The sequence below is a fragment of the Apus apus genome, chromosome 8, assembly GCF_020740795.1.
Source record: "Apus apus isolate bApuApu2 chromosome 8, bApuApu2.pri.cur, whole genome shotgun sequence".
In the NCBI taxonomy this organism is placed as follows: Eukaryota; Metazoa; Chordata; class Aves; order Apodiformes; family Apodidae; genus Apus; species Apus apus.
The window spans coordinates 17,047,511-17,067,785 of record NC_067289.1 but is presented as its reverse complement, the minus strand read 5'-3'; the positions used below and the strand labels follow the sequence as shown (position 1 = coordinate 17,067,785).

The 20,275-nt window shown below is 45.5% G+C and overlaps 1 protein-coding gene across 3 annotated transcripts; it reads left to right on the top strand.

Annotated features, from left to right (window-relative positions):
* The first annotated feature begins 15 nt into the window (after positions 1-15).
* On the top strand, positions 16-19,857 carry EIF4E2 (eukaryotic translation initiation factor 4E family member 2). 3 transcript variants are annotated; one of them, XM_051626434.1, is made up of 8 exons: positions 16-124; positions 897-1,011; positions 2,282-2,416; positions 5,509-5,613; positions 8,587-8,739; positions 8,828-8,964; positions 16,748-16,826; positions 19,378-19,396. In XM_051626434.1, exons 1-7 carry the CDS (start codon positions 105-107, stop codon positions 16,791-16,793), a joined length of 711 nt encoding a protein of 236 aa, XP_051482394.1. In that variant the 5' UTR covers positions 16-104; the 3' UTR covers positions 16,794-16,826; positions 19,378-19,396. The 3 variants fall into 3 exon arrangements, with proteins under 3 accessions (XP_051482394.1, XP_051482397.1, XP_051482398.1); XM_051626437.1 differs by lacking the exon at positions 16,748-16,826 and having other exon boundaries at positions 19,378-19,857; XM_051626438.1 differs by lacking the exon at positions 5,509-5,613.
* Positions 19,858-20,275: the final 418 nt, after the last annotated feature.

The following is a 20,275-nucleotide window of genomic DNA, read 5'->3' as shown; positions in this document are numbered from 1 at the left end:
GGGCGGCTCTGGTCGCGCCGCCGGAAGCGGCGGAAGGCTTTGGGGAGCGTACTCGGCGGGGCGGAAGTCGCTGAGCTGGACGGAGGTGGCGGCAGCGAGCGACGATGAACAACAAATTCGACGCGTGAGTCGGCGGCGCGGCCCGGCCCGGTCCCCGCGGCGCGCGGGGGCTGCGCGGCCTCGCTGCCCGCCGGGGCCGCCCGCCGCGGCTCTGGTCGGGCGGGGCGCCGTGAGTGGCGGGGCCGTGCACAGCCCGTGCCTCCCCCGTGCCGGCCCGGCCGTGCCCGGTGCCGCCGCCCGCTCCGCAGGGCGCGCGGGGCAACGGGCGGTGCTCGCGGCGGGGCGGGCGGGGCCGGGCAGCGCCGCGGGGCCCAGCGGCCGGGGAGTCGCGGGGCTCCTTTTGGCCCCTTTTCTCGCTCTTTTCCGGCCTTTCGCGGGGAATGGGGCGGGCGGAGAGAGCTGCGAGGTGCGGGGCGCCGGCGTGGTGCCTGAGGGGCTGCCTGTGCTAGGCTGAGGGGAGCCGGGCGGGAGGCAGGCGGCAGAGCGGCAGTGGCAGGGCTTGCTGTTTGCCGCCTGAGCGGTCAGGGATCCTGCTGGGAGTTGGACATCCCTGTGGCAGAGCTGTCTGTCGTATGAACTGCTCGAGCCTGTTCCGAAAAGGCAAATTGCTTGCTTCAGCTTAGAAAGCGTGTGCCTAAGATGCCTGCGATGGTCACTGGGCATGCAAAGCAGCAGTAGTTTTTACTGTGCGGGTTGTCAAGTGTAGGTTTCCAAACACTGGTGGCCTTTGTACCGTGGAGGAGCTTAGAAGCAGAAGCTGCTGGGGCTTGGTATGAACTTTCTCAGCTGCGAGACGTGAGACTCACTTCCTGTGTTCTTTTTTTTTTTTTTATCAGTTTGAAAGATGATGATAGTGGAGACCATGACCAGAATGAGGAGAATAACACACAGAAAGACAGTGAGAAGGAAAAGAACGATCGTGAGAAACCCCAGAGTACTACCAAGAGGAAGGTACGGTGCTGGAGCCTGCATTCCATGGCTAAGGATGTGATAGAGAGTCAGTCCTCAGTTCAGGGACAAGGAAAACGTGTCTTAGTGGGCTGTGGTCACTTAACGTGCTGTTTTAATGAAGACAGAGGGGCTAGGTTAGAATTTGGATAATTTGATGTAGTTTCTGATGGTATATAATCTGAGGGGTGAATGCTCCCTTGACAAATGCAGCTAGTGCTCTGCCACACTTCTGAATAGAAATGAGAAATAAAGCTTTATTTTCTGCAAAAAAATGTTTGGAAGAGCATGTTGGGGAAGGGCTGGTTGGCAGGGGAGTAGTGCCTTGTAGTTGGTTTACCGGGCTGTGTTTGTGCCACTGTTGAAATAGCTTTAGATGGAGTCTCTGGGTGTAGTGTAGCTGAGTTACGAAGGCTACACAAAAAGCCATCCTGGGTATTTTTATCTTATGCTTGGGAAAGCTATTCTGTCTAAAGTAATGCAATTCTTATAAGAATACTATCTACAAGAAGAAAGTAGAGGTTTAAACCATAGTTAGTCCTGTGACAATATCAAGTGATACAAGATGAAGGCTTTTGAGAGATTTTTTTCTGTCAGTTTTGACTCTTGGGTAGTGAGTTCTAGTTAGCCTCTTTTGTGTTTGTTAGAAGATGGATTAATCAGAAATTGATGTTTTAGAAATGGAAAAATTACCACTGCTCATTGCTAGTGATGGGTTCTGCCAAAGCTGACATAACGAGTTCTGAGACAGACTAATTCTCCCAGAGTTTAGGGTGTTGGTTGCTTAAGGGTATTTGTGTCACCAAAGAGTTATAATTGCTTTTGAATCATGGTTTGAATCAAGGAGGAGAGTGGTTCTTTTTTTTTCCCTTCATTTGAAAAGGTTAAAACTCTTGCATTGTCCTTTCCAGTTTGTCTTTTTTCCTTTGAGGTAGGAACAGCTAAAGGAGAATTCTCTAATGCTGCTTTTGAGATTTATGAAGGTTGCTTTTTGTGTGACAATCTCCTGAGCTTAAGTTATTACTTCTGTAGCTATCTCTACACTGCAAGTTTCTAACATTCTTTGAAATGGTCCAGTGCTGTTTGTGTAATGTTCCATTTCAGACAATTAACAGAGATAGCATTTTTTCTGTAAAAATGAGGATCGGTTGTTTGCTTTATAGTCTGAGAGGACAGGAACACCTGGACTTCTGATGCTGTCTGTGTGACTTTTAGAGGAGTGACCCTCTTTAGAGGAGATTATAAGGGGTAAAAGAGCTTTTCTGTTCTGCAGGCTGTTGTCCCAGGGCCAGCTGAGCACCCCTTGCAGTATAATTACACCTTCTGGTACTCCAGACGAACTCCCGGGAGGCCTACCAGCTCACAGAGCTACGAACAGAACATCAAACAGATTGGCACCTTTGCCTCCGTGAGTATATCCCTGTTGTCCTTTGTCACTTGGGCACATGGTGTGGTCATCCTGGCTGGCTTACACCCTGTGTGGTGGGTGGATGCACATGCAGGCTGTGCTCGTGTTGTCAGGAGCAGAGGGGAGTGAGGGATTTGCCATGGCTTATGCACAGGTTCTTGAATTACCTACAGCAGGTGAGATGTCTTAAGCAGTTCTCCTCTGCCCTGTGCTAGACATCTGTGCCTGCAGTAATGGTGGTAGCTGGAATAATAATAGAAAAGGAAAATAACTCCCGTGTAGCTGAAATACGATAGCTGGAGCAGAACTTGACAGGTAAGCAAGAGAAGGAAAAGAACAGTTTTTCTGAGTGCAGTGTAGCTGTGAAGCAAAGACTGTACAGTTCCCCTCCCACACACTTTCCCCTTGCCTTTATTTCCACCACAAAGACTGTGTTTGGAACAAGCATCTGGTGTGCTGTATGTACAAGCACCTGGTGGCCTGTTGCCTGTCTGGAAGTGATGACTGAGGTACGTTTTGGTGTTGTAGTGAAGTTCATTGAAAGGCAAACTGCTCTCTCCCTTTTCCCTTCCCCTCTTTCTTACTCCTGGAAGAAACGGAGTGTATCCTGTAGTGTTGAGCTGTTGCATGATACTGGCAGCGTAAAACTGTCATTAAGATCCCAAGATACATAGCAAAATGTGTCTCTCTTGTACAGGCACCACAAAGAATGCCATTCTTAAGGCTGAGAAGACTGTTGCCTGCTTTTTTCTTTATTATTCTTTTTTTTATTATTATCTAGTATTTTGTCCATATTTTCCAGGGTCCCTTGCAAATGTGAGTTCTGCCCAGCAGTAAATCTCTTATCTCTGTAATATGAGAATTGGTAAAAATATCCCTTTATCCCTTCTGGAGGTTGCAAAAATATGCCTGGCCAGACAGCTGGATTGTATTGTCTAAGCCTGATTGAATCATGGGCAGTTATTGCTCCCATTCCCCTGTGTGAGCAAGTACTTTTAGTTCAGTGAATAAAAAATGTGGCTGTGCATGATGATCTGGCAATAACTTTTTATTCTCTCTGTTAAATCAGTGTAGACTTAACATGGATTTTAACTCCTTAGAGGAAAAGCTTCACACATTCTGTTGTCCTTTTCTGCAAAGACTTTGTGGTTGCTTTTGTGGGTTGGAAGTTACACAGTTAAGTTAGGGTTGAAGGAAGCTGGCCAGCAGATTTGATAAATGTTTGGTTCCAAATTCTGTTTGAGGAGGAGGAAGAACAAGCTCCATAAGGAATTGTTTGAGCCTAAATCTGGGTTCAAATTTATTCTTTGCTTTCCAGTAGAAAGCTCTGAAAGCTTTTAAATGCTGACCACTAGAGGGCATTTTCACTTGACGTGTAATGTAATTTCCTCACTGCATTTGAATGTACCTGACAAAAGTAGATTGCTTCTGACCCCACCTCAGTCTTGGCTCATAATTTTGTTGGCTATAAAAGCAAATTCCTGCTTGGATGGCAGAGGTCAGAGGTTGGAGTAGAATTCCAAGTGTTGACCCAAGTCATTGAGGTCTCTGATAAAGTACTTGGGATGGTGTCTGACCCCTCCAGCTTCACTGTAGATCTGCTTAATAGCTATTGTCTTGCTGTGTAGAGTCCTCTTACAATGTAGTAATGAGTATAACCTCTTCCAGTGTCTTGTTTTGTTTTAAAGATCCAACCTCTCAAAATCTTCCTTATCCAGAGAATTCCAAAGGATAAATAAGTTATTTTTAAGAATTAGAAAAGATAATTCCCTTGCCTTCTGGCCAGTTTGTCTGAAATAGACACAGGGATGCCAGAATGGAACCTGGTCCAAGTAAAATGGCCCGAGTGTACCATGGCAGATTGTAAAAGGAAATAATAGGCACTTAAATAAAAGCTTTGAATGGTGCCTTAAGATCTTAAACCAGCACCAGAATGTGTCTTTTGTCTTAAAATTTGATACTGTAAAATTAAATATTAAACAAGTCTCATTTGGAGGTTCCTGCGGTCTCGATGGTTGCAGAGCAGTGCTTAATGCAGAATTAATGTCTACAGTGTAGAGAGGCTTGGCTGAGGCCAATGCACTTGACACATGTCCACTGACTGAAAGTTTAGGCAGTAGGATTTACAAGGTATGTTTGGAACTGTTCTCCAGAGCAGCAGTTATCTTAGCACAGGCTTCTTCAGATAAACCTAAGTGACTTTAGAAACACCTGTGGAAAATTTCAGGTGGTCATCTGGTAACAGAGCCAGGCAGAAACAGGCACCCAAGTGCTGATCCTACAGCTGCCTCTGGGTATCCTAGTGTCTATTTTAAGGCAGTTGTTCTATCACCTTATGACAAACCCCCACCCGAGAAGGGGAACTGGGAAAAGAAAGAAGACCCGTGGGTTGAAGTGAAAACAGATTTAATGAAACAATAACAGAGAACTACTCTTAATCCTAGTGCTGTATGAAACAGAAAGTTATACTCAGCCCACGCAGTGCTGGAGAGCTGTGTGCTCCCAGCAGTGGGTGCCACGTGTCCAACACTGTGAGCACCACAGCTCCAGGGAGAGCCCAACATTCACAGCACAGGGGAGAGCCTGGGGGGCAGAACGACCAAGGAGACCCTCCAGGGATGGCAGCCATTGAGGAAGAGCCCCATCCCCAGCAAACTTCCCAATTTATAGCAGGAGTGATGTTTATGGTATGGAATACTTCTGTTGTCCAGCTCGGGTCAGCTGCCCTGGGTTTTGCTCCTCCTCACCCATTACCTGGCTAGCTCAGAACTGCTGAAGATCTTGATCACCATGAAAACCCACATACCGTGGCTGGCCACAAACTAAATGAAGTGTCTTATCACCTTTGTTCTCACAAAATTGGGTGCTGCAGTCTTCTCAGAAATTGTAGCTTCCCTGAACAGAAAATTGATTCTATAATTCTATCCCAGCAAAACTAGGACAGCTAAATGACACCCTTGTGACAAGAAAGTAGAACAGAAGAGAAGGAAGGTGGCTCTGGGCACCTGGTATAGGAAGTTAAGCCTGTTTCTATGGGAATCTTGGCTGTGAACAGTTTGAACAGCTTCATTGTGTGGTTCCTGGCGTTGCAGGTGGAGCAGTTCTGGAGGTTTTACAGTCACATGGTACGTCCTGGGGACCTGACAGGCCATAGTGACTTCCATCTTTTCAAAGAAGGGATCAAACCCATGTGGGAGGTGAGTTGGAGTTCTGCTTTCTGCCTTGGTATTTTCCCGGAGTACTCTGGAGGGAACCTTCTACAGTGAAGGGACTCTTGTCATTAAATGGCACTCCAGGCTTCTCTTGGGTGCAGTCCTTTCTTCTGGGTTACCTATAAACTTGTCCTCAGAACTCTGTCCCATGTAACCTAGCAGTCCTCTGAGCTGCTGGCACAGGAGAGGGAAGAGCCACAGAGTTGCTACCTGCACTCCCCCAAAGGTGGCAGAACTGTCTTTGCCTGTGGGTCCAGAGGATCTCTGTGCAATGTTGCCTGGAGCCCAACAAAGGGGAGACCCCAGCTAAGGTTTCTGTCTCCTAATATAGGCACTTGCCCCTTATTATAGCTTTATCCAGTGACAGCAGTGTGAGGCTTTCCTCTGTAAGTGGAATTAAAAAAAAATCTTATAAGAAACCAACACTCATTTTTCAGAAAAGGAAGGAAGAGGAGCATGTGTTTAAAAGACAACAGCTGTATGTGAAGCTGGAAATGGAAAGAAGAGTTAGCCCTTTGTTTCCTTTTTTTTTTTTTTTTTAATTCCAGGGCACTTAGTTTGCTTCTGCTCATTCCTATCCAAATCTGTTAAAAATTAAAAAAAAAAAAAAATCTTTGCCCAGCAAATCATTCTTCCAGTTCCTGGCTTGCTTCCAGCAATGACCAATACCATTCACAATATGAGAATTTTATGTGTTGCTCTGAAGTACCTAATTATGCTGCTTGGTCCTGAGAAATTTATATGTGACCCTAGCTGGCAATTATTTTAAGCAAGGTGTTTTATAGCCAGTTACTGCAAATACAATTTATATAAAACGTTTAACCCTCTTTGGACTCCTAGTGAGCTAGCTGCTCTGGTAATGTGTGAACCAGAGAGTCCGCAAGTTAATGATACCAGCGTTTCTAGAAAGCGTTTTCCTGTAGCCATTTTAAGATAGGACTGGATAGATTCCTTTCTTTTTTTTTTTTTTCTTTTTTTTTTTCTTTTTTAACTTCTGGCTCCATTTGCTTCTTGTATTTATAGAAGAGGACCTGGCATCTGGGATCTGGCTTCTGGCCTCCCCTTTGCTGCTTACTTTGTAGGGCTTTGTTTGTGCTCCTTTCTCTTCCAAGTAATCCTTACTTACTGTCATTTTTGTAGGCATATATTTGTATATTTGTAGCTCTGATCTTTTTCTGGATCCATCTGTGCCTGTTCTGGGTAAAGTCAGAAGCACTAAGTGTAATGTGCCCTGTTGATTTACTAGCCTGCAGATAATTATTATTCTGGTAAAGGGAAATCAAATGCTTGACTGAACCAAAGCTTGTTTAACCTGAAAGAAAACTAACAATAACCATAAAACACACAATACAACATCTGCCTCCCAGTCACTGTTCTCTTTCTGGCCATGAACCTGCTTAAAAATATTTTGAGCAATACCAATTTGTCTTCTGACCCCCATTAGTCGCTGTGGAAAGCTTGAGGAGTAAAACCCAAGTTCCTGCTTAAAGGCTGAAGCCTAGACAGCGTAATTCTTAGAGTGTGATGTTCCCAACTTGGAATACAAAGACACTTCATCAGAAAGTTTGCATCTCATGGGAGTATGCCACATTCCTAGAACTGGTGTTGATTTGGATTCTTCACTTTGCATGTGGCTGCTGTCATGCTTTGATGTCTGCCTGGAGCTGGTGCCTTCCCCTTTCAGTTCAAGCTTTAGCACGTACCTGAAAACTGGGAGTCTGGTGAATGCTACTATTATGCTGGCACTTCTGTGTTTGCTGAGGATTGCTTTGCTAGCAATTGCTGCCTCTGAGAGCACAAATGTTCAGCTTTATCTGAGCCCTAAATAAGCTTTAAGGCTAAAATAAAATTAACCGTTCATTACAAAGCGTTGGGCTGCCTTGCCTAGTGACTTAAGGTGTGTCCCAGCTTGGCATAGGGGATTGCTGGTTATTTGGCCAGGGATGTCCTGTGTTGGTCAGTCCCCTCTGAGTTTACCCTCTGTTCTCTGTTTCTGTCCTAGACCTGTCTTCCCTTTCCCTTCCTAACTGCCACCTCCTTGACTTGTCCCTACCTCTCTCTCTTGGGCTTTGGATGGAATTTGTTCCCCTCTCACCTTATAAGATTTCCCAGCTACAGTGTTGTACAAGAGAATGCCACAGCGTTCTGCACAGAGGAGGAGCTGCTGTTTGATGCAGGTGTGCATTCTGTGAAGCTGGGGAGTCTGTAGCAGCTTTCGGCTCTTGTTTCAAGTGCAACATATAGAATCACAATACTGAGGTGACAGGTTGGGTGCTTAGCCTAAGTTTTTTCTTTACTCTCTCCTGTCATTTTTTTGTTATTTCCTTGGCTCCCTGCAGTCTGGAACAAATATCCAGCTGTATGGTGGATGTGTGGTCATGTCAGTGGTTCCTAGAGAAGGGACTGGTCCTTTTGGTATTAACACAACTTGTGAGCCCATTCCTGGAAGTGTGGAACAAAAGTGTTCTTCAACTTTTCACTTACTTTTAAATATCACTTTGTGAATTCTTTCCCTGTCTTCCACATTCTGTGATGAGGGATTTTTCCTGTTCTACAAGCAGAAGAACATATACAGGGGATTGATCAGACAAAGGGGGAACTAGTTTAGGCTTTAGAAATAGTTTTAAGTTCCTTGCCTCTGCTTCTGTGCACAGATTCGTAGGCTGGTATTAGTTTTTGCTAGTGGAATCAAAACACTAGAGCTCAAATATTCCTTGCATAGAGCTTCGTCTGGAATGCTGGGAGTCTTTGTTTCAAATGCTTTGTATTCAGAACAAGTGGTGTACCTCTGTCTCTGCTTGTGTGTGGGAAAAGTGAAATGCTTTTCCTTGAAAATACCTCCATTTTGTCCCTTGCCCCACCCAATCAATATCTGCTCTTGTCTGTGGCTCTGCTCTCTTGTGGGAAACAGAAAAATAGCTAGAAGAAAACAAATTGATTTCTTGCCCCTCTTCCTAGGATGATGCCAACAAAAATGGTGGTAAATGGATTATCCGTCTGCGAAAGGGCTTAGCATCACGATGCTGGGAGAATCTCATTCTGGCAATGTTGGGAGAGCAGTTTATGGTGGGGGAGGAAATCTGTGGGGCAGTCGTCTCTGTCCGATTCCAGGTAAGTGCTTCTGAGAACTGGCATGTGATTCTGTTTGGCAGGGCTGCAAAAAGTGCCATCTGCTTACCCCTTCCTTGGTGTTCTGTAGGAGGATATTATCTCGATATGGAACAAGACAGCCAGCGACCAGGCCACGACAGCACGGATCCGCGATACGTTACGAAGAGTGCTCAACCTACCTCCCAACACCATCATGGAATATAAAACACACACCGACAGCATCAAGTACGTCTGGTTGCCGGGGAGGGCCTGCTGCTGGTTGCATGCGTGCTTGAGCAATTTAATACAGATTGCAAGAACCAAGAGGGGTGCTTGTCTGCATTAGGGCTGTGCGCTGCGTGCTGCAAACACTAATGCAAACAGCAGCAGTTGCTGCCAGTGCGCTTTGAAAGCCAAATATCTGTGTCATTGTTGTGCTGTTGTCAGGGCCATTGGGTTCTAATAGCAAAGCCTTCTTTTTTTGAAGTGCGTAGTCCAGGGCTTTGTTAGAAATCCACCCTGCCTCTCGCTTTGGAGATGGGCAGCCCAGTGTGGGACTGTGGCATGATGTATTCAAAGACAAAATTGCAGTGGGGGGACGACGACAAGATCATTTGAATAAATAGAGATTCTGGGGAATAAAGTGCGGAAGCTAACGGGGATTTATAGTGCCATTAGGCTTATAAATGGTCTTGGGAAAGTGCTGTGTGAATTTACAGTGCTGTACAAATGATTTCTAATCATAATAAACGTCGTATATTAGGTCTTCCAGGCCCTAGTGACAGAGGCTCTTTAACAAGACTAAAAGATCATGGTACAGAGAGAGGACAGCTGTATTTTTAAATAAACCTATTATTGTTTACCATACCATGCCATTTAGGGTGACTTTTATTTCCCACAAAGTGACAAAAAAATTGCATGTATAGGAATGTATTAGACAGAGGTGAATAATGTAATATTTTTTTTTCTTAAGCTTGTTGTAAACCAATACACTGATTAGGTCATATTGGTTAAATTCACACTTAAAAAGGTATACCTGGAAAAAGAAGCAAAGCAAATTAATAAGGCATTGGTAGAGCAGTGAGCTTGCTAATCTAGCCTATAATCAGAGGGCAAGTACTTTTCATTACTTCCTTTCATTATTCTAGCTTGTCTTTTCCAGATAATCATGCTGTCATCAGTGTGCTGTCAGAAAGTTTGGTGAGATCAATCCTGTTTTTAGCAGACAGCTGGCTTCCAGTTGTGGCCAATTTTGAGTGTGGGTCACTAGCAATAATACAGGACTTGATTTAACTACTTATAGACATCTAGTGTTCCCTGTGGCGCTCTCTCCTGTGTGTGTGGGAAAGAGAAGGGAAGGAGAAATTATTATAATTAAACTGAATCCTTTCCAGGCAGCTTTGGTTTCTGAAAGTTCCCACTTCTGTTTTTGAAATCTCCTATTCATGATTTCTCATGCACTTGTTGCCAGGAGAGGGCACTATCGACTGTCTGTACCTGTTACGAGATAGCGAAGTGCTCTGATGGCATGATAAAAGAATATTTTACTCCTTTTCAGCAGTAGCAGACTGCAGACTGTGGTGATGTGGCTTTCTGGTGGGAGGAGTGAAGTGTTTGACTTCTCTCAGTCTCTGTAGGGAAGGCTTTCTTGAGGCAGCTCTCCTAAGTTGTGGTGCTTTGTGTAGCAAGTTTAGAATGGAAGTGCTGTGGCTTTTCCCTTATGAGCTATTGCCACCAGCACTTCCTAGTACAGAGAATGCTGCTGTAGTGATGTTTGTAACTCTTCTTGCTCTGGCAGGTGTCATTCCTTGAGTGATGGTGGTATCATGGTCTTCCTTCCCTACCAGTGTGTAACATGCCACACTTGTTGCCCCCTCTTCCTGCATAGCATTGAAGTTTCATTTTGTACTGCTGACGTACGGTACAAAATGAGCTTGTCCATGAATAACAGGTGTTTGAGGAATCAAGCTTAGTAGCTCAAATTACAGTTGGGAGCAATTCTTTAATGGGGGTGGACTGGCTTGTCTCCCACTTGCTCTTCTGTGGGTAGGAGGGATAGGCAGCATTTGGTTTGATGGTGTCGTAGTGAGGTAGATCTAAGCAATTAACCTTCTGCCACATAGGGGGTCATGAGAGCTCTTTTTTTTCCCCGTTGCCTTGCTCGAGCTGCAGCAGCCTGATGGCACTGCCATCTAACATCTCTGATGGCACTGATGTAAATTCAGAGCAGAACTGCTGGTCTGTGGAGTTTCTGTGTAGCAGTGTGTGGATCAGCTTCTCGTGCCTTCCTCACCTGGTACCAGCAGGCAGCAGCAGCTGCAGAGAAGTGACAGCGCCTGCTTTATTGACAGAGAAGAGCAGGACAGCCCCAGCTTTCAGTCTGACTCTGCTTGGCTGTGCTTCATATCATTAAGGTTCTCTCACTAATGAAGAATCTCTTGTGTAACTGGTTCTATCCTGCATGAAGTCTGGCTCCTTTTCCTCACCCATCTATCAAGCCCTGTTGAAATACTGTCCGTCATGAATAAACTCCACTTATGCGGCACATGTACCATGTGATTTATGACTCGAAGGGCTTTCTAGGCAGCACTCTATATTCACACTCTGGCTGTGTTTTATGAAAGGCTCTAATGGAAGAGCCGTGCTGTAGGCTTTGTCAGGGCTGCCTTTCTAGGGGGACTTGTGGTGTTTTTCATTTGTATGGGCTGCATCTCTCCACTAGAGCTCTGCTCATGTGCAGGGTTTGATTGGCATTGATTGTGCTTTGGGGAAGGGAGCATGCTTAGCAAGAAAAGAACAGGCGTTTCTCAAAACCTTGACTTCTAGGTAGTGAATTGACCTGGATTAGTTTTTGACATGCTGTAAATGACCGCTTCTGTAGAAATTGCTAGCCTGCCCCTCACTGTGAAACCTGAGCCCTGTGTTTCAGGTTTTATAGATTCCTTTTGTGATGATGCATTTCGTATTAACACATTTTTAGACACCATTTTTCATGAGTTGTCAGTGAGGCTGCAGCCCCCTTTGTTTCAGAAAGCAGTGGTGCTGCCAAGCTGTGTTTGAAAAGTATCTGTTGCTTCACAGCTATTCCAAGGAGCTATTCTGCATTCTGTCCTTCCTGCTCTCAGTGGTGGGGCTTGTGCATTTAGCTAGATAAGCAGATCTTTCATTGCAATTTTCCTGTGTTTGTCCTTTCTCTTGCTTGTGATATTGACAAGCTGCCTAAATCCCAGCGAGTGGAAGGGTCAGCCTAGCCTGTATTAATTTCCAATCTTGCTAGAAGAGCTAGAGCAATCTCTTGGATTTAGCTTAATTCCAGGGGATTTATAGTACCTTAGATGTTACAGTGCTGCGCACCTGAAAGAACATATGTGACATTTTATGGGCTACCTTGCTTCAGTAGCTGGAGAGAAACCACTTCTCTTTGTTCCCTTGGAGGTGGACCCAGAGATATGCACTTGGATGTAGTGAACAACTTAATAGGTTCTGCTCATCAGCATTGTTGACCTTGTAGGTGACATGGTCCAGTAGTGACAGTGGGTTATGGACAGTGGCACTCCTTTTGATTTGGAATTAAGAAATAAAAAATTAAGAACAGCCTCTTTCTGCCTTAGGAGGTGCACTGTGCTTGCTTTGAAAGTGTAATGTTGCTGACCACAGTCTGTTTGTGTCTCAATAAAATGACTGAAAGTATTCAGGTATCTGTAGTATCTTTAGTGAATGAACTGCAGCTGGGAGAGGGGTGGATGGAAAAGGATCATTGTAAAGTTTGATTTTTGAGCATTGCAGCATGAATTGCTCGGCTGTCTTGCATACACCGTTGCCGTCCCTGGGGTTATCAGCGTTGCTTTTCTGCACTGGTGATTGTGTGGTCAGTGACCATCTCCTGCGTTGAGAGCTCCCACCTGCAGTACCATCCAGGAATCCCTGGATTCAACAATATCACTTCATGTGCCAGAAGAGACCAGACCTGTGGCCATATAGCACAGGATGCTGTTGAGCTGGCTGGTTTGGAAATACTTGGGTTTCTGTGTGACTTTATGGATTGTCCTGTCAGCTTTAAAGCAAGGCTACCTTTTCTGAAAAGAAAGCCTCGGTTATTTGTAAATGCCTGCTGCAGTGAGAGCTGAGCGGGGTATAAAACTCTTCTTTCCCTTCAAAGTCACCACTGATAACTAATGGGACAGCTCGAGTAAATGAGAAGAATAGTTGATCGTAATAGGGCTGGCACTGGGTTCATTTCACTACAGGCAGTTGGAGGAAATGTCCTCAGACTGTTTTAGCTAGGAAACAAGCAGGTACCCTATGGAGGGAATAAGAGTATGCACTGTAAGAAGAGTGCAGGGGCAAGGGTCTTGGGACAAAAAAAGTGAGGAATAACAAAATCAAGTGAGGAATGAGGAAGAGAAATCACCATGGAAGTGGCAGGTGTTTGGTGAGTTCAGTGTTTGAGAGACAGTAAGCTGGTGGTGAGGTGCTTTTGAGAAGTCTTACGTTCTTACATCAGAGTTTTGTAACTCTTGTTATGGTTTTGTAGCACTGTTTTCCATTTGCTTGCTATTTTCCAAGACCTCGGAAGAATCCTCAGTGCTACTGTCCTAGTTGTGTCATCTTTGCCTTTGACAGTATCTTTAGTGGTGTGAGCAGGGTCAACCTTGTCTAAAGTTAATTGGTTTGCAAGTGGGACCCATGCACATTGTCTGATGCTTGTTAGGGGAAGGGAGGTTGCCTTGGGTCTCACCAGCTCTAGAGAGCTGCGTTGTTTCACTCCGATTCCTTCAAGTCTGAGAGCAGGAATAAAAGCTAGAGGAGAATGGTAAGGTTCCAGATCTGATAGCTGTCCTTCTAAGTCTTTGCAATGCTGGCTTAATTCATTTATCACTCCATTCTTCGATTCCAATAATAATTTCAGGTGCTGCAAGTCTAGGAGCACTTCCGTACACCTGGGCTTTGAAGTGATGGGTTTGTTGATCCATACTCTGTCACCTTAGTGTGCTTTCTTCAGAAGTGTCCATGACTTTGTAAAAGGCTTCCTTATCTTGGTGGCCTCTCTCTTAACAAATAAGTGACTATAACCTATTTTTTTCATAATTTTTTTCAAGGAGGTCAGTTCAGATATGTTCATTTCAAAGTCACAATGGCTGCCATGATTGCCTTTGCTACAGATACGGCCAGATATGTGAAATAATTATTTCAGGCTAGAAGAGTATCTTACATTTTTTTTTAAGTTATTGGTTTCCAGGCCTGTCACAGAGTTTTTGACTGGCTTTGAACAAATTTCACAGAGCATGGGGAGCACCCAGGAAGAGGCTGTGCCGTTCTGGACACCGTACCTGCAGAGTGCAGTGAGTGGTCGGTGTGCTGGGAGGTTACATGCAGGCTGGTGGAAGGGTCAGACCATAGTGACAGTTCTGGGGGCAGCGTGCACTGTGAGCTCTGGTAAGGAGGCATGGAAATACTGAAGGGGAACTGCTTGGACTTAAAGACTGAGGATAGTTGGAGAAAACAGCTGGTGCTGCTTGCACAGTGGTGACTTGGAAAGTCCCTTGAAGTGGCTTCTCTTCCTCTTTTTGCTGCAGTCTCTGATAATGGCTCCTTTTTGCATTTTTCCCCCCACTTTAGTTGATGGGGATAAAGGGAGCACCCTGGGCAGTGGGGGAGAGGGTAGGAAGTTTCAGCAGTTGTGGGTCAGGAACGAGTGTGGAAGAATAGCTCTGGTTGGCTTTATTTAGCCTGCTAATGTTTCCATTTCCCATCTGTTCAATGGGGATAAGCTAAGTGTTGGGGATCAATTCACTGAGTATCTGATCGCCGCGCAGACAGTATAGCAATAAGGTACTAAAAATGTCTATACATAAAAATAACCTCTTAGACTTCCTGGCAATGTGCCTTTGGCACGTCACAGGTCGTAAAGATTCTGCCAGACAAAATTAACTGGCAGCCTTGTTCGGTACGAAATGGAGAGCAGTCTGCTCTGCTAGCATAGTTTAGGTACATTAGGGCAGACACATCCTGGTGGATTTTTTCAGTCAAGTCAGCAGATAGTTGGGAGTAATTAGTACTATAATATGTATGAGGGTCTTGGCTTAAAAATTCTTGGCTGGAAGAGCTTTTTCTCTCTGTCTCTGAGAAGGACTTGGCAGCTGATGGACTGTGTGCATGATGTGATTGGGATGTTGGAACAGGGAACTCCTTTATTTGAAAGGGGTAATAAATTATCGATTATGTTGACAAATACTGCCCTTGTGTCCCTTCTGCAGAGAACAGAAGTTACAAGTTTGGGGACAACTGTGGGAGAAGAAAGAGAGAAGATGTCATTTTGGGTGATGGAAATGTGGTAGAAATACAAGGCATGGGAGGCTGGATGGAAAATATGAAGGTAGAGACTTCAGCAGGGCTGGAACTATGTGCATAGCTTTCCAACCTGTATGCAGCAGCTAAGAGGGCTTCTTTTCCCCCAACCTTTCTTCTGGAGGGAGACAGTTGTACTCAGTGTCTGGTACCTTGATAGATCCTAGGAGCCTGGGACTTGGAGGGCTATGGAGATTCAGTTGCTGCTTGGAAGTTTTGTCAGAGTGGAGTGGGAAGTACTGTAGTGTTTTGCCACTCACTGCTCTTGTAGTGATGGTGCTGAAGGCAGTGATCTTTACAAGTTTCACCTTGAGCTCTTTCATAAAAGGGATTTGCTGTCCTGTGGTCTGGGAAGGCAGTGTCAAAAATTCCGAGCTGTGTACCACAGTGACAGGCTTCTTGCTTGTGCCCTCTTTGTTGGGGTCCCAACTAGACTTGCCTGTATGTGGTGTACAGTCTGTGAGGGTGGATGTGGCAGGCACTCTGCCAGTGTACTCTGTGTTTATTAGCGTTATGACTTGGCTGGGAAAGAGCATATGACACCTGAGCTGCTTTCTCAACTTGGGAGCTTGACTCTGTTGAGGCTCAGGTAAGAACCACGCTGGTGGTCTGCTTTTGGCACTGATGCTGGCTAATACAGGATTTCCATTTCAGGACTCCTGTCGTGTTGCAGTGGCCTGATGAGGCAATGTAGAAAACAAGATAAGAGGTAGCTGCTCAGTACCAGCAATAAAACCTGCAGCATGGTATGGGTTTATGACTGACCTGCATTCCCTTTAAGGTCCCTCCAGCTCCATGGGACTCGCTGCATTCAGTAAATGGCTTGGCATGTGCTGTAGGCACCATCACTGTTTTGCTGGGCATGGAGAACTATGAGGGTCTTTGATATCTCTGATCCCAGAAGATAATAATCATGCTCACATTAACCTCGGCATCTTTTCCCTGGAAGGCCATTCAGTATGCTGCTTTTGTAAAACAGACAGCAATTTTTCAGTCTGCTAGCTTCATCCATCAGTAACATTCTCCACCAGGGAATGCAGCATTAGGCCTGTCCCTCCAACTTATCTGAAAACATTTTCATTTCAAATAGCTGTAATGTTTTTACTGGGTCGTCATAAACAATGCAGGTTTGCAATAGGAAATTAGACTTTCTAACAACAATTGGATTCTGCTGCCTGATCGAAGATTTTTGTAATAACTAAGCTGTGTGGCATTAAAAGAAGCCCCTTCTGGGGGATTACTGCATATGCAGGTTTGTGGTGAAGCATGAGGCCAGTAACTGGCTGAGTTTAACCAGCCAAGGAACGTGATAATCCTCCAGAAAGACGTAATATTGTCTATTTTATTAGCAATAGGAAATGGATATTCCATTTGTGACTGGGAAGGTCATACCTGTCTCTGGGTATTAATGTGGCTGTATCAGCAGCAGCCAGTGGGAACACTTCGTGTCTGTGCAGAACGTTAAAGCTGCCTCGCGCTGTCAGATGTTTGGCTGGGTTTTAAGGATGCTTCTATCCACTAGGGCTATCAGAGAATATTGCCTTGCTCTCTGAAGACAAGTGCCTTTCAAATGCCATTGAATGTTTCTGCTCTCGTTAAAAGTTAAGAAGGCTTTGATCTGAAGTGCTGGTTTTTTTGGGTTTTGTTTCATTTTTATTTTTTTTTCCCTCTGGCTTGCCAGGGCCTGGGAGGAGTTTCATGGCCTGGTGAACAGCAGTGGCCGCTGATCGAACGCTCTCCCTCCCTCTGTCACACCCAGGGTAGGGCCTCATCTTTCTTCCTACGTGACTTCATGGCATACCTCTCAGCTTCCAACCCTCTTCCCGTGGGCTGGCATGTTCTTTTGCCTCTTGGGCCTGGTGGTGGGCCCATTCTGCCAGCAGCTCTTTCCCAAAGGTCAAAATTATTTTTTAATTACTTTTTTTAGCAAAGACACCAACATTCACTCTGGTATCCCTTAACTGAGTATCTTCTGTTGTGATGCTGTGTGCTCTTTTGCTGATGTGTCCTTTCTCTGTGCAAGGCACTTGTGTCCTCGACCTGGTCCCAGGAGGCTGAGAGGTATGTCTTCAGCTTGGGTCTGTTGCCTAGGATTGACTGCAAGCAGATATGGAGTGGTAAATGAATGCTAAGCACATCCATGTGATGGGCAATGAGAGAGGCACCAGGATCTTGGCATACTTGCCTTTGCTCTTGACAGTGGGCTGGAGCAGAATAAATTAGTCTGTCAATAAAAGCTTTTTCAGGAAGGACACACAGTAGCTACTGTATTTAGAAATAATAATGCTGTGTCTAATGAGATGAAACCACCTGCTACTTCTGGTAGTGACATCCGACCGTGTGCAGAGAAAATAGCCCAGGTGAGCTCAGGGCTGTTAGGAGCCTCGCAGCTCAGATTGTTTTTCCCCTCCAGTGCCCACTCTCCGGATGGCAGGCCCTCTCCTTAAAAAGGGCTAGCAAGAGACCTGGTGGTGAGGGTTGCATTTGGTTGTAGCCAAGTGGGATTACTGCATTGCCAAGTGCCAGAGCAGAGGAACCCTCTGGAAGGAAGCAGTACATTGCCTAGTTCCCACCCCATGATGGCATGTAGCTGCTCCAACACAGTCGAGCTCCGAGGGGCCACTGGGGAGCCCAAAATCTTCCTCTATGGTTTTGGGCAAAGAGTGTTCTCACAGCTTGCTCTGAAGGCATGGGTGAAAATAGTAGCAGTCTTTCCTCACAGATTTGGCTTTTTGTGAGGATCAATGTTTCCAAAATGTTATACAGGCACTTAGTAGTGGAGGTGTTGTTGTTAAATAACATTCAAGGGACCTTCCAGAAGAGGAAACCAGCTCACTTCATCAATTACCAGCCTCAGAAGGCTGTAAACGTGCCAAGTGTATAGGAAAACAGTGACTGAGTTGATTTAGCTCTCAACTGTATTGGGTTACCCATGCTGAGCAGGGAGAGTAGTGATGAGTAGAGGGCCTGGGGCACCCCGATAAAGGAGAAAAAAATACAGAAGCCTGTCCAAGAAAGAGCTAAGTGAAATGTGCTGTCGTCCTGAGGTAGATGCAACAGGTGAAAGTACAGTATGGGACAGAAAGCCAAACCATTGTTGCAGATTAACTGGAATCCAGTTAATGAATCCTGAATCATGTTTCCAAATGGCAGCACAGCCTGCTTTGCTGGCAGTGCAACCCCAGTCTTCTGCAGGTTGCCTCCAGACATTTTTTGTTGTCATCTCATAGAGTAACTTATTTAACATCTCTAAAGAGTGTTTTTTACTTCCTTTTGCTCCTCCAGCTCTCCAGCCTGCCTTCTGGACATGTTCCAGCATGTTCTGTGCTGTGATGTTACAGCTGCTGTGCAGCTCTTAGCAGCACACAATGCTAGCTCAAAGGTTTAAGCATGATTTTACAGTCCTGCAGAACACCTTGCTTGTGAAGCTGCTCCGTTCACTCTTCAACACAGTACTGCCGATGTGGTGTGCTGGGTGTTTGGTTTGGTCATCTTACTGCCCTGTCCCTGTTACAGGAAAAGCTGCCAAACCTGTCCTCTCAAAATAATGTGTTTCCATTTGAGCTTAAAAAAAGACACCACCTTTCCATGAATGTGTAAATATGCAGCTTATTGCTGCTGCTTGCAGGCAAGCAGTGAGCATTAACACAGGCTTCTGTAACCTGCCCCATCTTCCATTGCTGCCATGTGCTGCAAGACTTTACATGGGAAGGCTGTGGACCAGCAGTCCTTCCTTTGTCAGTAGCCCCAATGACTCGTGGCTGTGAGTAAAAAAGCTGCTGAAAAAATTCTTATATTTAAACTTGAGGGAAACATCCTTTTCAGATTAGGTATTCTTTTAAGGTAGGAGACAGCAGAGCTAAACTTGTTGACAACATGACAAAAGGATCCTGAATACAAGGGACAGAGGCAGGCAGAGGTTGGACTGATGGTATATTTGTGCTCCAAGCAGAATCATTGAGGACATGTTTGCAAAGGAGGAGATCTTGAAAATTGTTTAAACAACAGAGTCTGTCAGGGAGGTTTCCAGAGTCTATTACATGCTTTGCTCAGAAGAGATGACACTTTTTTCTTCACAAGGAGTGGGGATGAACCAGGATCTCCCTGTATTCTGAGTGTTCTGGAGCAGCAGGTGGACTTAGGGGAAAGGTCTCTAGTTAGAAAGCAGATCTGCTTAGGAGTTTTAACAAGTATTGATTTGAGGGACATAGTGGGGTGGCAACACTGGTAAGCCAAGGTGGGTGGAATAGAGGGTTGCTGTGGTCTGAAGGAATGCACATCTTTAACCTTGTTCTACCCTCTGTTTTCCAGGGATAATTCAAGCTTTCGAAACACAAAAATCACATTGTGAGAACAAGAGTTGGCACTAAGCTGCTCTCTCCGTGTTGAAAGCACTGAGAGGTCTCCACCAGTGCCCTCCGACCTCTGAAGGGACTCATGGGCCACTCTCGCACTCCGCCTTGGAGGAAGGATCCATACGAAGCCCTCCAGCTGCGGTGACAATAGAGGCTGATTTTGTCATACACAAACTTTTTTTAGCAGTGGGGCGGGAGGACAACCTTTCAATTAGCAGCGCGCCCTTGGGGCCGCATCTTGCAGCACTTTCCTCTCTCTATATATGACATGCAGGATCTCTGGGATTCTGCCTCAACGTCAGAGCCTTTTGCTGAGGGATACCAGTATTATAAATCTCTCTGCAACTGGGAGGAGCTTCCCAGTGGAGAGTCAGCCCTGTGGTTTTCAAATGCCCCCTTTCAGCTCTGCCAATAAATTATTGGGTCTCTTTGTTTCTTTCCGTCTCTCTTTTTTTTGGCTCTGTCTAAAAATTGGTGGTATGGTATTTCTCTAGGTGGTGGTAAGGCCTGAGGCCTGCTTCTGCCAGCTCCTTAAAGCATCTTCCCCTGTGCTGCCCACCTACATGAAGCAGCAAAGCACCCCAAGTGCCAGTGGTGACCAGGCTTCACCATATTTGTGGAGTTACATGGGCAGAGGTGTTAGAGATGTAACATCTAGCTTAAAAAATGAGATGCTGTCTTTGTTGTTGCCCCTTCTTCATATTCCCTGGTTAGCAGAGCCGTGTGTTGGGAGAGAGTTGGAGAGAGGGATGTAAGCTTCCCTGAAACTAGCACAAAGAGGTGCTTGGTGTCACTTAGTTGCCTTGACTCTGGCTGTCTTGGTGGAGAGCCAGCAGTGCTGCCCTGTGTTGGAC

Coding starts and splice junctions, on each gene's coding strand:
- EIF4E2 (XM_051626434.1), top strand. CDS start 105: ATGAACAACAAATTCGACGC. Junction 1,012..2,281: donor AGAGTACTACCAAGAGGAAG/GTACGGTGCTGG, acceptor TCTGTTCTGCAG/GCTGTTGTCCCAGGGCCAGC. Junction 5,614..8,586: donor GGATCAAACCCATGTGGGAG/GTGAGTTGGAGT, acceptor CCCTCTTCCTAG/GATGATGCCAACAAAAATGG.